Below are 14025 nucleotides of genomic sequence, written 5' to 3' on the forward strand. Positions count from 1 at the left end.
CCTGTGAAGGAGACATTCCCTGCCCCCCCCCCCCGCCCCCCAGTCCTGTAAAGCTGCTCCCTATAAAGCTGCTGAGTCCATTCGGTCCATGATGTTGGACTCCATCTCTTGTAACAGTCTTTCAGGGCAGGAGAGGCTGTGCTTCAGTGCCAGTCATCTCCAAAGCAGCTCGAACCCCTTCATAGGCTGCCAGTATCTCTTTCTCAGTTGGGGTATAGCTGGTCTCGGATCCTTTGTATCCCCGACTCCAAAAGCCAAGGGGTCGACCTCGAGGAACTGTAATTTGGGATGTGCATCCTCCAGAACCCCACAGCACCCAAGAAAGCTTGTGTTTTTTTCTTATTAGTTGGGGAAGACATTGCTATTGTTTTGTTGATCACATCTGTGGGGATCTGACGACATCCATCTTGCCATTTTATTCCCAAAAATTGTATCTCCTGTGCAGGTCCCTTGATCTTACTCCGTTTTATGGCAAAACTGGCTTTCAGCAGGATTTGGATTATTTCTAACACAGCAAATACCGGCTCTAAGTAAGCTACAGCATATTGAAACTGTGAGATCAAAACCAACAACTTTGAGAGCCAATAAATCAGCATTGTGACGAGTGACTATTAATCCAAAACACTGAATGCTTATCACAAATACGATTAGACACACTCTGGTCAGATCTGTCATTATCTCAACCCTTCGTGCCCCACGTTGGGCACCAAAAAATAACTGTTGTGGTTTAAGCCAGTTGGCAAGTCAGCCATGCAGTTTCTACTCCCCCCCGCCCTCGAAGGGATGGGGAGGAGAATTGCAAGAATGGAACTCCCACGGGTTGAGATAAAAACAGTCCAGTAACTAAGGTATAACACAAACCACTACTGCTGCCACCAATAATAATAATGATAAGAGAAATAACAAGGGAAGAGAATTCGATACCACCCACCATAAACGAGCCTGACAGAGAAGAGAGCATGCCCTTCTGGGTAACTCCCCGTTACATCCCCGGGCATGACGCGCTATGGTATGGAATACCTCTTTGGCTAGTTTGGGTCACGTGTCCTGTCCCTGCTTCCTCCCGGCTTCCCCTCCTCCCTGGCAGAGCATGAGACTCACAAAGTCCTTGGTCAGACCAAACACTCTGACCAGCAACTGAAAACATCGGTTTTATCAGTATTATCCCCAGGCCAAAAGTCAAAACCACAGCGCTGCACCAGCTACTAAGAAGGAGAAAAACTGACTGCTGCTGCTGAACCCAGGACTATTGTATTGGCAGTAGACTAAATATCTGCTTGGAAATACAGTCTCTAAGGAGGTCATAGTAATTGAAATTGTAGTAGAGTTTTTAATGGCAAGATAGTATTTATGTCCTTTTACATGTATATGTCTGTGTGTGGATTTTTTTTAACACAGACGAGACAAATTAAACTTGGATATCTCAGGCTCAAGAAGAGAATGCAAACGGGATTTCAAATAGTTTGAACTAGAGCTTTTAGTCAATTGATAAGATACAGTTGAAAGTTTTATATCACTTGGAAAAGGATTTAATAGAGCTTTCGTTTGTAAGGGGGGAAAAAAAAGGGTTAAGAAAACATCTAGACCTTAGTCTTATGCTTTTTAGCAATCATCTCTTCTGCTGAAGCCAGCGGAAGTTCTGCTTGGCTAAGGAATATATAAATACCGTACATGATAGTTTGACATATTGTACAGGCTTTACTTTTATGCGTTTATATTGTAGAAATTTTATTTCTGTTCAAAGAATAACCCAGTCGTACTGACTCAGAGGCAAACTCTGCAGCTCATGCACTCATTTTCTAGAAAAGCCTGCCTCTGGGATAACAGTCCTTTTTCCAGCAGCTAACTCTGTGTATTAAATAGCCACTAAGTGTACAGGAATAAGGTCTATTTGTGAGCATAATTAAGTACATATTGTCCCAGGCCAGCACACACAATTCTCATAAGCATAACACGGAAGAAAGAGCCACACGGGCAACTTCAATCCTGAGGCTATTGTAACAAATGTGGTGCAGTGTCAAGAGGAAAAATTTTAATCCTTTATTCAGTTTGTTTGCCAGTATTAGCATTTGGCCATGTGGAGCTAAATGTTCTGTGCTGCTTTCTTACCCTTCATATTTCAATAACAATTTTCACAAAACTCGTGTTTCCCACGTCAGAACATTACAGGAAACGTACTGGTTATGCTCAGTCTAAAAGCGTGCCTGGAAATTTAGGCATTTTCAAGCAATTTTTGTAACACAGTTTGACTCTGCTATATTTTTAAGTGTTTTACAGACTGGAAGGTTACACTGCATTTTTTTTTTTTTTGAACAGGTGGCATCAGGGCCATGTAGACTTAAATTTTCATTGATTTAAAAGCAGACTTTTGCAAAACCTAACATTGATTTTATTTGTCTATTGCTATATAGCTATAAAGATATCTGTTGACATATAGGTACAGGTATTTATTGATGGATAGGTCGATATATCATTAAAAATAATTTCCTTTGCAAGCAGTAGCATACTCACTGGGATACGCAACCTAGATATTGCAGGGCTCGGTGCAGGAGAACCACATCAAGAAAAAGATTCAGCATCTCCCTACAAAGATAACTTGACAAGCCTTTTATCATTGTTGAAAGTGATGATGAAGAATATAAGAAGCAGCATAAAAGATGAATACCTAATAAAATTGTTTTGAAATGTTCTGAATTTTAGGAACTTGTGGGATACTGGTAAATTTTTTGGCCAATTACCATCGATCTTGGTACTTCTCTGAAAAAAGATACTTGTGGTTGTTGAAAATGTATTACCTTCAACCTGAAGCCGAGAAGCTGGCCCAGAAGCTGAGCTATATTCAAAGCATATACAGAGGGAACACTTTATCCTAAGCCATAACACTTTGAAACATCTCTGTGGAAACACTTGCCCTCTCGTATTTATCTTCATGAAAGAATTCAAAAGTGTTTCCACCAGACAGAGCCTCAGCAGCATCTGCATTCTATGGGGGTCCACTGTGGCATATTCCAAATCCCTGTGTCTCAACAAGAATAATGCACTGGCATTAGAAGGTAGTTCTCTGTATTCATGAACTCCTGTGCTGTTCTTCGGCTACAAAGTCACTCTCCACATATGCCTGAATGTGGAACTCCATTCCTCACACTGTAAATATTCCCATTGAAATCAATAAGTGTTTGCAAACTAAAACATTAGTCACAATAAGAGCCATATGATACAAAGCAACAGGTCTGGCACTAAAATATGTTTTCATATTTTTAGGGGAATATATTCTCACATGTGGGTTTCCTGGTTTTGCCTGCACCTGTTGTGTGCTCAGAATATTCCTGCAAAATAAGTAATTGCACATTTTAGTACTAGATATTCATGTGTAAATGCATATTACTCTTTAGTGTCCTGTTACCTAATTTACATGTATAAATGCAGGTTAATTGCAGGTGTAGCTTTGCCATTGGCAAATTGAGTATTCCAAAATTTAGTCTTAGGTGTTCTCTGGGGAATTCTGGTACAAGCCTGTGCTGTTTCTTCATTCAAGTTCTCAAGTCTGTTAGAAACACAATATAAACACTCGACTGTGCTTTATTTCACAGGGCGATCCTTCAAAATTGCAGACCTAATAATTATTAATTAAGTTGATAATTAGTAGTTGCATTAACTTTAATAATGATAAACACCTTTGGTATTAATGTGGATGTCATTGCTATTGTACTTCAAACTGCTGTTATTTTTGCGTTATTTTTGCATAAACAACTCCATGCCTTTCTTGCAGAAGTGAGGAGAGTAAACATATAGAAATTGTTTATTGAATTTTGAAAACACCTATATATAAAACTAGCTTTTGGGGTTTTTTCATTTGTTTATTTTAAGAAAAAGAATAAGTTAGAAAAGATTATAAAATATATCCCCTAAAACCCAGAAGCAACTCAGTTTTTCTAGGACAAGTTAGTGTCTGTAATCTCATTCAGTTCTCTTCAAAAGTTGACAGAAAGCCTGAGCTGTTATTTCTTCAAGTTTTCTCTGTGTAATGCAAAGATCCTATTCATGGAGTTGTTGTGCTAGACTTTGAAGACTGGTTATCTCCTTGGGTGGTCATGCTAATTCAGTAGCTGGAATCAGTTCTTAATGTTCCTCAAAAGGCCCAGGGGTGGGTCTTGTTTTCAAAGGGTAATTAGTTTCTAGGCAAGATGGACATGGCAGTCTTCCAGCTTTCACCACAAGACTGCTGAAATTGAATGAAGAAGCCTCATAATTTTAATGAATTTCAGGTCTGATTTACTCAATGTGTAAAATTTGATCCATATTTCACTTGATTGAACCTGCTGTGTTTCAGTTCCCAATGTCTGTGTTTCAGCAGCAAAATAGGCTCTATGCACCGAACCTGTCTCACCTCAAATATTGCTGTGTTTTCTTTCAGCCTGCGACCTGATGAACCAAGGCATCCTGGCTCTTGTTAGCTCCATTGGCTGTACGTCAGCAGGATCCCTGCAGTCGCTGGCAGATGCCATGCACATCCCTCACCTTTTCATCCAGCGCTCAACAGCAGGAACGCCAAGGAGTGGTTGCGGGCTCACCAGGAGCAACCGCAATGATGACTACACGCTCTCTGTCCGCCCACCTGTCTACTTAAATGATGTCATCTTGAGGGTGATCACAGAATATGCCTGGCAGAAATTCATTGTTTTTTATGATAGTGACTATGGTAAGTATTTATTTAGCAGGGTGACTTTTGTTAAATCCATAATTCTGTTGAAAGCAGTCACATTACATTTTTATAGTCTTCCAATAAATTACGTTTTGCTTGTGAACATTTACAGTTCTGTCAGCATTTCACAGCACCTCAGAGAAATCTATTTCTAAAATCCATCAACATTTACAGGTTTATTTGATAATTTCTTTATTAGAGTTAGCTGATAAATGGAGAACTTATCTGGCTTTCTATTCTGCCAGTGTTTATGAAGCATAGAAGTACTGGCAGAGAGTGCTTAGCTCTGTAGGACAAAGAACTAGAAGAGGAGGGCCTGGAGAAGACAACAACATTCCTTCTATTTTGAGTTCATTAAGTGCTCCTGAAAAGTGCTGAGTTGATGGTTGTGTGATAGAGTAAGTGTGACACACATGGTGGCATCACAAGGCTGTGTCGTCCAGCTCAGTAACTCAGCCAAGTTTGGTACAGGTATTTTCTAAGGCTGAGAGGATAGCTGAATGGATTTCTCCAGTGTAGGTGCATTATCTAACAAATGATCTTGTTTTCTATGGAAAATTGCTTTGAAACCAGACCTGTTTTCTTCAGATGCATCCATAATTCATAAGTAATCATGACTGGTTTGGGTGAACATTTTATAACTTATTTTCGAAGTTAAATCTTTAAATTATGGAAAAATGCTCACTTCAGTGACTTGCTGTGCGTAATATCTGGTTCATTCAGGTCAGATGTTATTGATTTTTCTGTTCCCTGGCTACATAATAAATTCTTAAATTAGAAAGACAGAAAATGATGAATAGGAGAACTCTTATTTATAACTAAGCAGCACCTAAAAGCACCAGCTATAGGATAAAGAACACACACCAAAAAAACGCATCCAGAAAGCTTGCAGCAGATTATTTTTGCTCCTGTTTTATGAGTTCGTGTATTTAAGTACTAGGGTACTTATGAAGACCATAATCTTGCCAACTAAAAGATATCTTTTTGCGTATATTTTGGAGTTCAACCACCCCAATATGATTGCTGGTTTTGAATAATTATATCTGTAAACATTAGTTTTAAGTTATCCAGATTTCATTATTTAATTTGATAATGAAGTTCAGACATCATGTCGTTTTGTCCTTGATTTCTGAGTAAGAATCTCACTAGCATGTGACTTATGTAGAACAGATGCCTGCCTGCAAAGGGTAAGTTTCAGACCAGTAGCTCGTTCAGTGACATACAACCTCCAGACATGACATGTAGCAGATACTAAGTCTTTCTACCAGCCTTTATGGTGTTCTAACTTCAGTAGTTTACAAGTAATGCAATACTAGTCAAAACAGATCAGCAATCTGAATCGGATCAGTGGACATCGTCATGTACATCAGGAAAGGGTGTCAAAAAAAAATCTGCATTTAGTAGATATTGATCAGTCTATCCCTTTTCTAACCATTTGTGTGGTTTGGGTATTTTGGGTGGGGGTTTTGTATTTATTTGGGGGTTTTGTGTTGTCTATTTTGTTTTGTTTGTGTGTGTGCATAGTTTGGGACTAATACCACAAAATAGCATTGACATACAACCTGAGTTTTAAGTTAAGCTACAACTTTGAATAGAGCTATTATGTTTCTTCAGATTGTGATAAATCCTTGACTTCATCAGCCATCTGAAGGCAGCAAGAAGTTTCTATATTTTCTTTTTGATTCCTACAGGGTTTTTTGTAAAATTTTGTTGCTGATTTCACTGACTGTCTCCTCCTCCACTTGTAATAAGGAACAAGAGAGCAGAAGTTTCAGATCACCATCTCTAACCCAAGGCCTCTCTTGTTATTTCCATTACCCTGAGAATTGTTCTCTGTCTCTCCAGTTCCTCTTCTTGCTCACAGTGCAATGAAGAAAATGTCTCTCTAATTCCTCACTACCCTGTTTCAGGTGAAATCATTATGTTTGACACAGTATTTTGCTGTTCTTAATTCTCTTAGCCAGTTTTTGATCTGTGGCAGTAGCTTTCCTCATACCCATGATGACATTATTTTCTTAGCAGTGCCTAGAAATCAATCTTGCCATGAGTTTGTTATAAATCTTAAAAAAATTATGTCACTTTCTCCCTTTTTCCCTCTATTTTGTTAATATACTCAAAGCATTTCCAGTATGTTAGCAATGCACATTTTTCCAGGTTCTGTATTGACTGAAGAGGGTCTTGCACAGAGGGAAGGGTGGAGAAATTTGGGGCATGAAAAGAGAAGCTGGAATCACTTGTTAATGGATTATAGAGTGGAGAAGTCTGAATTCAGTATTCATCCTGCTTTGAACAAGAGTTTGGACTAGGCAACCTCCTGAATTCCCATCCAGCTCTAATTATTCTATGATTCCATGATGTTTGGGACCATTACTATTAGCTTCTGTGCCTGTTCTAGAAATCAAGACTGGGCATGCAGACATGGGATGGAAGTCCAGGGGTAAGCCATCCTGTTGGTCAGTGTCAGTGCAGGCAAGGGTGGCTGTAATTTCCTCTGGAAGATCCCAGCTTCATTCCTCAGCTTTCCTAAGAGGATCTGCTGCAGTGTGAGATTTATTTATTTTCTCAGCTCACACAGACCTGAAATCAAAATATAGTTGGAAGCTTTGCTCAGTTTAGCTGCTCACAGCAGTTAACATTAGACATTTTGATGTAACATTTAGTATTAAACATTAAAGTTAGGTGAGAGACCAACACTTGCATTAGAATTAGATTCATATTAGGGAGAGATTATTAGTATGTTCTACACAGTCCTCTGCAGAACTGATGCTTGTGCAAGCAAAGCGATTTCTTGCCCTGGTGGTCTTTTTTTGTATGTGTGCTTTCCTTCCCAAGGTGTGTATTATAACAGTAAGTGATGTCTCCATAGCATTAAATGACACTTGAGAAGTAATGGGAATGTAGATTCTGATATTTGTTAATCCATATTTTTTTCTCGTGTAATTTTTTTTTGTAGGTTAAAAAACATGAAAATGCTATTAGACTGGTTCCAACAACTAGCAGAATTCTCCTTTCTGAGAAATTATGTTGTATAGCGATTTAATGTAACAATTTATAACAAAATTCCTCAGTTGCATTACTGAAATTATTTCCAGTAATAATTTCATTCTATGAAATAAAAATGTCTTTCATATTAAGAAAAATTAATACTACTGTAAAATTGGGTTCATATCTAAAGTAAATACTGGGCTAAACCAGACTCCTTAATCATTTAAAAGAGGCTGCAACCATTTATGTGTCAATTTATCAATATCATAGTTTTGTTAGTGGAATTAATTTTGATTTTATCTTGCAGTCTATCGTAGATTCCTTGTCATTATCAGAGAGCTGGAGAATTGTTTATAATTGGAAATGTGTCTTTCTGCATGGCTGAGAGTTATTTGTTCAATGCTATCCTTTTTAAAACTCCCAAATTCTTTCTTGGATATAAATAGACAAGTATATTCAGTTTTAACATTTTAACACTTCTTCCAACTAAACGCTAGAAGGTTCAAGTCTACTTATAGATTCTTTACCAACAAAGAAAGTTAAAGTCTTTGAAGGATGTAGTTCTTTTATTAAGTCATAACGAGTTGAGTATTGAAGAAGTGATGCAGAAATAATTGACATCTGTAGTCAATTGATGGTTGTTTTCCAAGTAAAATTGTAGGTAGGCTGACTATTCTAACACAAAACAAAACAAAAGGCACCTTGATAACAATAAAAAAAAATGTTTTGTTGCTGTTACTTAATTAAGCTGAGTAACTAGTGAAATATTTTAGTAAAACCATAGTCTTATGTCAGTGGTAGAGCCTTGCCAGTAACAAATGTGAGGCTAAAAACTAGTAACATTTAATGAGTGAGAAGGTGAGAAAAGAGAACACTAACTTGTTTATTTTATTTACTGTGATTGCATCTTTAGTGTATAAATGCAAATGAACTTGTGAAAATCAGAATGAGGTGTGTTATCTTTTCCTCCCATTCTTGTTCTCTCCTGGGGTGATGTAGATCAAACTCCCAGTGAAAATATTGCAGTCAGTTTTCTTGTATTTGGTGTGTTTTGTTCCTTGAGGTAAAACAAATTAAAGGCCTGCCTAGGACATGAAATCTGATTTTAAGAAAATTTCATATGAGGATATTAAAAGTGTTCAAGGACAATTCTGTGCTTCTTCAAATGCCATTAAGCCTTCTCGCAGAGTTAAAAAGTAGGTGGCATGAAATGCAGCAAAATTATGTGGTAGATTGATGTCGTTCTCAACCTGCTGTTAAAATTACTATCCACACAATATCTACAAGCCCCATTTACTTCATTTCAGCAGCCAAATTGGCTCTTACTCTCTTCATTCTTGACTGCTCAGCTCAAACCGTACAATCACATGATGCAGAGGGTAGCTGTGCATCTCCTGCTTTAAAGTGAGTGTGGAGACTGGGCAGTCCTTCCACTGAGTCTCTGAACTCTTCCTTACGACCATCAGCACTCTCTTCAGTGAAGGCATTTTCAGACTGGACACTATAAGTATATAACTTACACCTTTGGAAATTGCAGAGTTTAGGTTTGTAAAAAGAGCCAGTGACATCTGTATTTTGAGCAAGCTTTGCCAATCTATATTACATTTTTACTTTATGGTTTCAAGTTCAAAGAAATTAAAGCACAGTTCGAAAAAGCCTCATCCATGGGCTGGCATCTGTCAAGGGCCAGTCCCCAAACAGTAACATGAAAAGACCCTTAGACGTTCAATTGCAGAGGAAAACAAAAGTTATTTGAGATATGAATGTGTGAGCCAGGGCTATATAAGCAGTGTAATTGACCTAGAATCCCAGCATACTGTTAGTTTTTATCTCTGTGGTGTATCAACAAGGGGCAAGCTTTTGCAATTTCTGTCTTAGTCTTCAGGCAGTTTTCAGTTCACTGCATTTTCCAGGAATGCGTAGGTACTTTTTTGTAGTGATAAATTTGTTATGAAGAAACCAGTCAATCATTGCAAGAACATAATTGTGAATTTAGTGCAATTTACAGTGTTGGTATCTCTGCATTTCTAAGATGAAAGGGAGAAACTCTTAGCTGCTTGAAAACATGAATTTTTAATGTTTTGTTGGTTCCAGAGCAGATAGAAAAATTCTACACTTTCTCTAGAAAGGCTGGGGGAATTAGACTGTTTCTGGAGAATGTTTTTTGTCTTATTTCCTATTCTCTTTTATAGTTGTGGCAGTAATACCTTAAAACCCCTTTGTATTTTATATATATGAAAAAAAAAAAAAGATATGAAACCCCACTTTTCTGTCCAATTTCTGGCCTAACCTTATGTTTTTCAGCCCAGTATGCCTTTGATATGCAACTATCAGTTGATTTATGTGCTATTTACTGATTCTGGGACTAAGATATCTTTGCTTAAAATTTTTTTACCTTCTTGCTAATACTATGTATATTTGGCAATGGATATTTGCCATTTTCTTAGGTGGCAATTTAACTTTCATGAAGAAAAGAAACATAACCAGCATTGAGGCTATGAAGGGAATTTGCTCTGTGAGTCATTCTGATAGCAAATGGAGGTTGAAGTAGTGATTGAAGAATTCACTGAAAGGAAAGGGAGGAGGTTAGCACTAAGAAGGGGTTTAGAATGCATGTGTCTCTGAGAACTTGCCCATGGGTCTCACCTTTTGCCCCTCAGCATACACAGGGGTTTCAGATTATTTGTGCACCAGTAAAGGATGAGGGCAGTGGTGTGGGTTACCTGGGCACATTACTGAAAAGATGTCTCAAGCTCAATCTGAGAGAGTATTTTGGAGAAAAACACAAAATACAATCTCAAGGAGGAGAGCAGTGAGATCTTCTGTATTTCTGAGGATTCCAGCCTGAGTAAAGAGGTCTGTGAAACTAAGAAGATAAAAGAGACCATTTTCTCCATCTCTGCCCCAGGAAGGTGGTTGTTTTCAAATGAATTACATACAGTGCTATAGGATTAAGAGTATTGTTCTTAGTAATCCTGGAAAAGAGATTTTACCTGAAACTCAAAAGGCTGAGCTGCTTGCAGAGAGGCTGCCTCCTGTTCAGTAAGAAGGCTGATGTTCTAAAATGATGCTCATCTGTACTTATGGGCCCTGAACTCCTAGTATCTCCTTTAAAAAATACGTAGAGTAAGTAATTGGTGGATATGGGAAAAGCAACTGATGTTATCTACCTGGTCTTGTGCAAGGCATTTGACACTGTGCTACACGACATCCTTGTCTCTTAATTGGAGAGGCATGGATTTCATGGATGGACTACTTGGTGGATAAGGAATTGGCTGGACGGCTGCACTCAGAGAGTTATGGTCAACAGCAAGGCTTCAGGGAGACCTTTAAAGCAGCCTTCCTGTACATAAAGGAAGCCTACAAGGAAGCTGGAGAGGGGCTTTTTATCAGAGCAAGTAGTAATAGGACACAGAGGAATGGTTTTAATCTGAAAGAGGGTAGATTTAGATTAGATATTAGGAAGAAGTTCTTTACTTTGGAGGGTGCTCAGAAAAGTTGTGAATGCTTCATCCCAGGCAGTGTTCAAGTCCAGGCTGGACAGGGCTTTAAGCAACCTGGTCTAGTGGAAGGTGTCCCTGTCCATGGCAGCAGGGTTGGAACTAGATGATCTTTAAGGTCCCTTTCAACCCAAACCATTCTATGATACTGAGTACTTCCACTGACACTTTCCTGCACACACATTTTCCATATATACGGTGACCACTGACAAAGATGTGTTTGAAACCATAACATTTTCAAATAATTTAAAGTCTTAGTGCAAGTTTAATAAAGATTCATAAAAGAATCATGATCTCTTTAATCGATTGCAAATGCTTATAATTACCCTGGGGCTGTTTTCAGCTGCCTAATGACTATAATATTCTCAAGTCTGTCTCCAGACAGTCTTAAAACTGTTTATTACTCATCTGGCTCTTTGCCAACTTCCCATACTCATTTACTTCACTGTGCCTCAATAAACATATAATTAATTCAAGCTTATTATCAAATTTTTTTTCATTAGTATTTATTATGTCATCCATATAGGGAAAGGAATATGCATTTTTCATCTGTGTAACTTCAATGTGTCTCTTAGCTGCTAACTTGCAATGTGATTGTTTGTGGAATCTTTGTAACAACTTGCTTTTACTGGCTGACATTACCACTGGAAATTAAATACACATTTTGGTTGACCCTAGAATTATCCAACTTCTGAGGTAACTGAACTATTCTGTAAAATTTCTCTAATGGAACAATGGCCATGTTTCTGCATTTAACCACATAATAGTTGGGGAAACGCATTCCAGAATTACAACTGAATATGTAGAAAGGTAAGTGTTTGTCATTTGTTCATACTGCTGTCTTTAAGGATGGAATGAATAAAGTATTCAAAGGCTTAGCCTGACAGCTCTCTGTGTTGTGTTAGTAAGGAAGGAAAACCAAATTTTTTATTATATCTAGGATTACAGTCCCAAGGTCAAAATAAAACTGTAGATGTTCTAATATCTGTGTAATGGGTAATTGCTGTAAAGGAGGTGCTGTCTCAAGGTTTTGCAGAGAGATGAGATTTCTTTCATATATGAACAGTCTGCAAACGTCAGATGAAAAATGACTAATTTGAAGGTTTTTGAACACCTAAACCTTGTGCTGAGCTCCACTAGAGATTGCTAATTAGTTTTCAACTCTCAAGGTATTGTTTTAAAATCTTCTTAGAAGTATTCAAATGGTTTTTGTAAGCTGATATTTTGACAGCTAAATAAATTAACGGTTATCAAATAAAGAAACTATTGAACAAAGTGCTGTGCATGTTTAACGGAAGAAATTATACCTCCATTGGCAAAAAGGCATGAGTTAGGCATAATAGCAACTTAAATGTCAGGTAGTATCGTAAATTGAAAAAGAAAATTTCTCTCTGAGAGTTCTAACCAGTCAAGAAAAAGAGGAAGCACAGACAGGAAAAAGCTATAAAATATTTATTACAGCATTTCTAAATTTTAGTTTATTAACACGGCTTTCATAGCTTATGTTCTTCACAGTATCAGTCCACTCGTATTCCTGTTTCTTTAGTATAAACTTTTAATCAACTGAAAACATTGCAGAGCAAAAGGACACACAGAGAACAATTTGTCTGAAATAAGATTATAACACACATAGTAACACTTGGTTTATTACCAGGTTGTCTGCAAGGACAGAAGGCCTGCAAGTGCTCACTTTGGCAGCACATATACTAAATTGGAATGACACTCACTTCACTGTTCCTCGCCACCTCCTTGGAAGAGGATATATAGCTCCTCATGCTTATGAAAACCAACAGAGAGCAGTGGTGATTACAGGGAGAGCTGATGTGTCATACAGACAGAAGTATAGATTACTTGTTATTAAATAAAGGTATATATCTAGGCAGAAGTATAGAGATCTGTTGTACAGCTGTATAGGATTTAAGTACAATTTGGCATGATTTTAAAGAGAATAAATGCTGAAAGTAAGCAGCACAACGCTCTAAACCATTATCATTGGAGGCACTAGGCAGGGAAAGTTTATTTCTCTGCAAGAGGTTGTTTTGCTCAAAGACAACTCCTAGAAACCTTTTGGAAATCTTTATTGCAAACTATAGTAAAGAAGAAATTGAATGAAGACATGGAAAGCAGGTTACCCAGTCAAAATTGTGTGATTATAGAATATATTGCCTTGTCGACCTTCACAAGTGAGGGGTAATCACAATCTGACTCCCTTTCTATTTCCGAGAAGCTAAGGTAGCAGCTGATACTCTTAATGATTAGTTCTAGCTTCAATTTGATTTATCCTTTTCATTCTTCGGGGTTTGTTTTTTTTTTTTCCTTCTTTCCAGTTAAAAACAAGAAAGTCAAAGGAAAAATTGTGTGTCAGTCACCAGTAAGGTTCGAAACTTAGTCTTGCATGATTTGAAAACTGTCTCCCCCCAACATTGATTCAGCTACTTGAGACAATCTGTATTGATTTTTCATGTTTAAAAGGTAATCTCTAATAACTGACATATGGCATGAAACAAAAAGCTAATGTAAATGACACTTGGATGATCCATTAAAATAAGGATTACATAGGTATTTCAGTAGTGCCACCATAGTTCATAGCAAACAAAATTAAAGTTACTTGGGTTTATTATGGTTTGGAATAGAACAACGTAAAGTATATTTTTCTTCCTTATTCCTCAGTCGGATGTTGTTAAGAAATTTGAGAAAATTAGTTGTCACTCTTTTTTTTTGTTTTTTATGTGTGAAATTTCAGAAAATTGCAAGCAAGGGAGGGGAAAACCAGTCATTCTTACCATTTACAAACTTTCAGTTTCCCCCAGGAAATGTCATCCCCACTTGTTAGGTTCC

At 37.6% G+C, this 14025-nt stretch overlaps 1 protein-coding gene across 2 annotated transcripts in view; it reads left to right on the forward strand.

The window, feature by feature from the left end:
• Positions 1-14025, forward strand: part of GRID2 (glutamate ionotropic receptor delta type subunit 2) — a gene marked incomplete at its 5' end in the record, with an annotated part of 729364 nt that overhangs the window by 418754 nt on the left and 296585 nt on the right. The window contains one exon of one of the 2 annotated variants that reach the window (XM_080624929.1): positions 4415-4699. The exons of the other annotated variant lie outside the window; for it this stretch is intronic. Within the exon in view, the coding sequence (XP_080481055.1) occupies positions 4415-4699 (285 nt within the window). The remainder of the gene's footprint in view (positions 1-4414; positions 4700-14025) is intronic. 2 annotated transcript variants of the gene reach the window in all.

Source organism: Psittacula echo, assembly GCF_963264785.1.
Source record: "Psittacula echo genome assembly, chromosome: 1".
NCBI lineage: Eukaryota > Metazoa > Chordata > Aves > Psittaciformes > Psittacidae > Psittacula > Psittacula echo.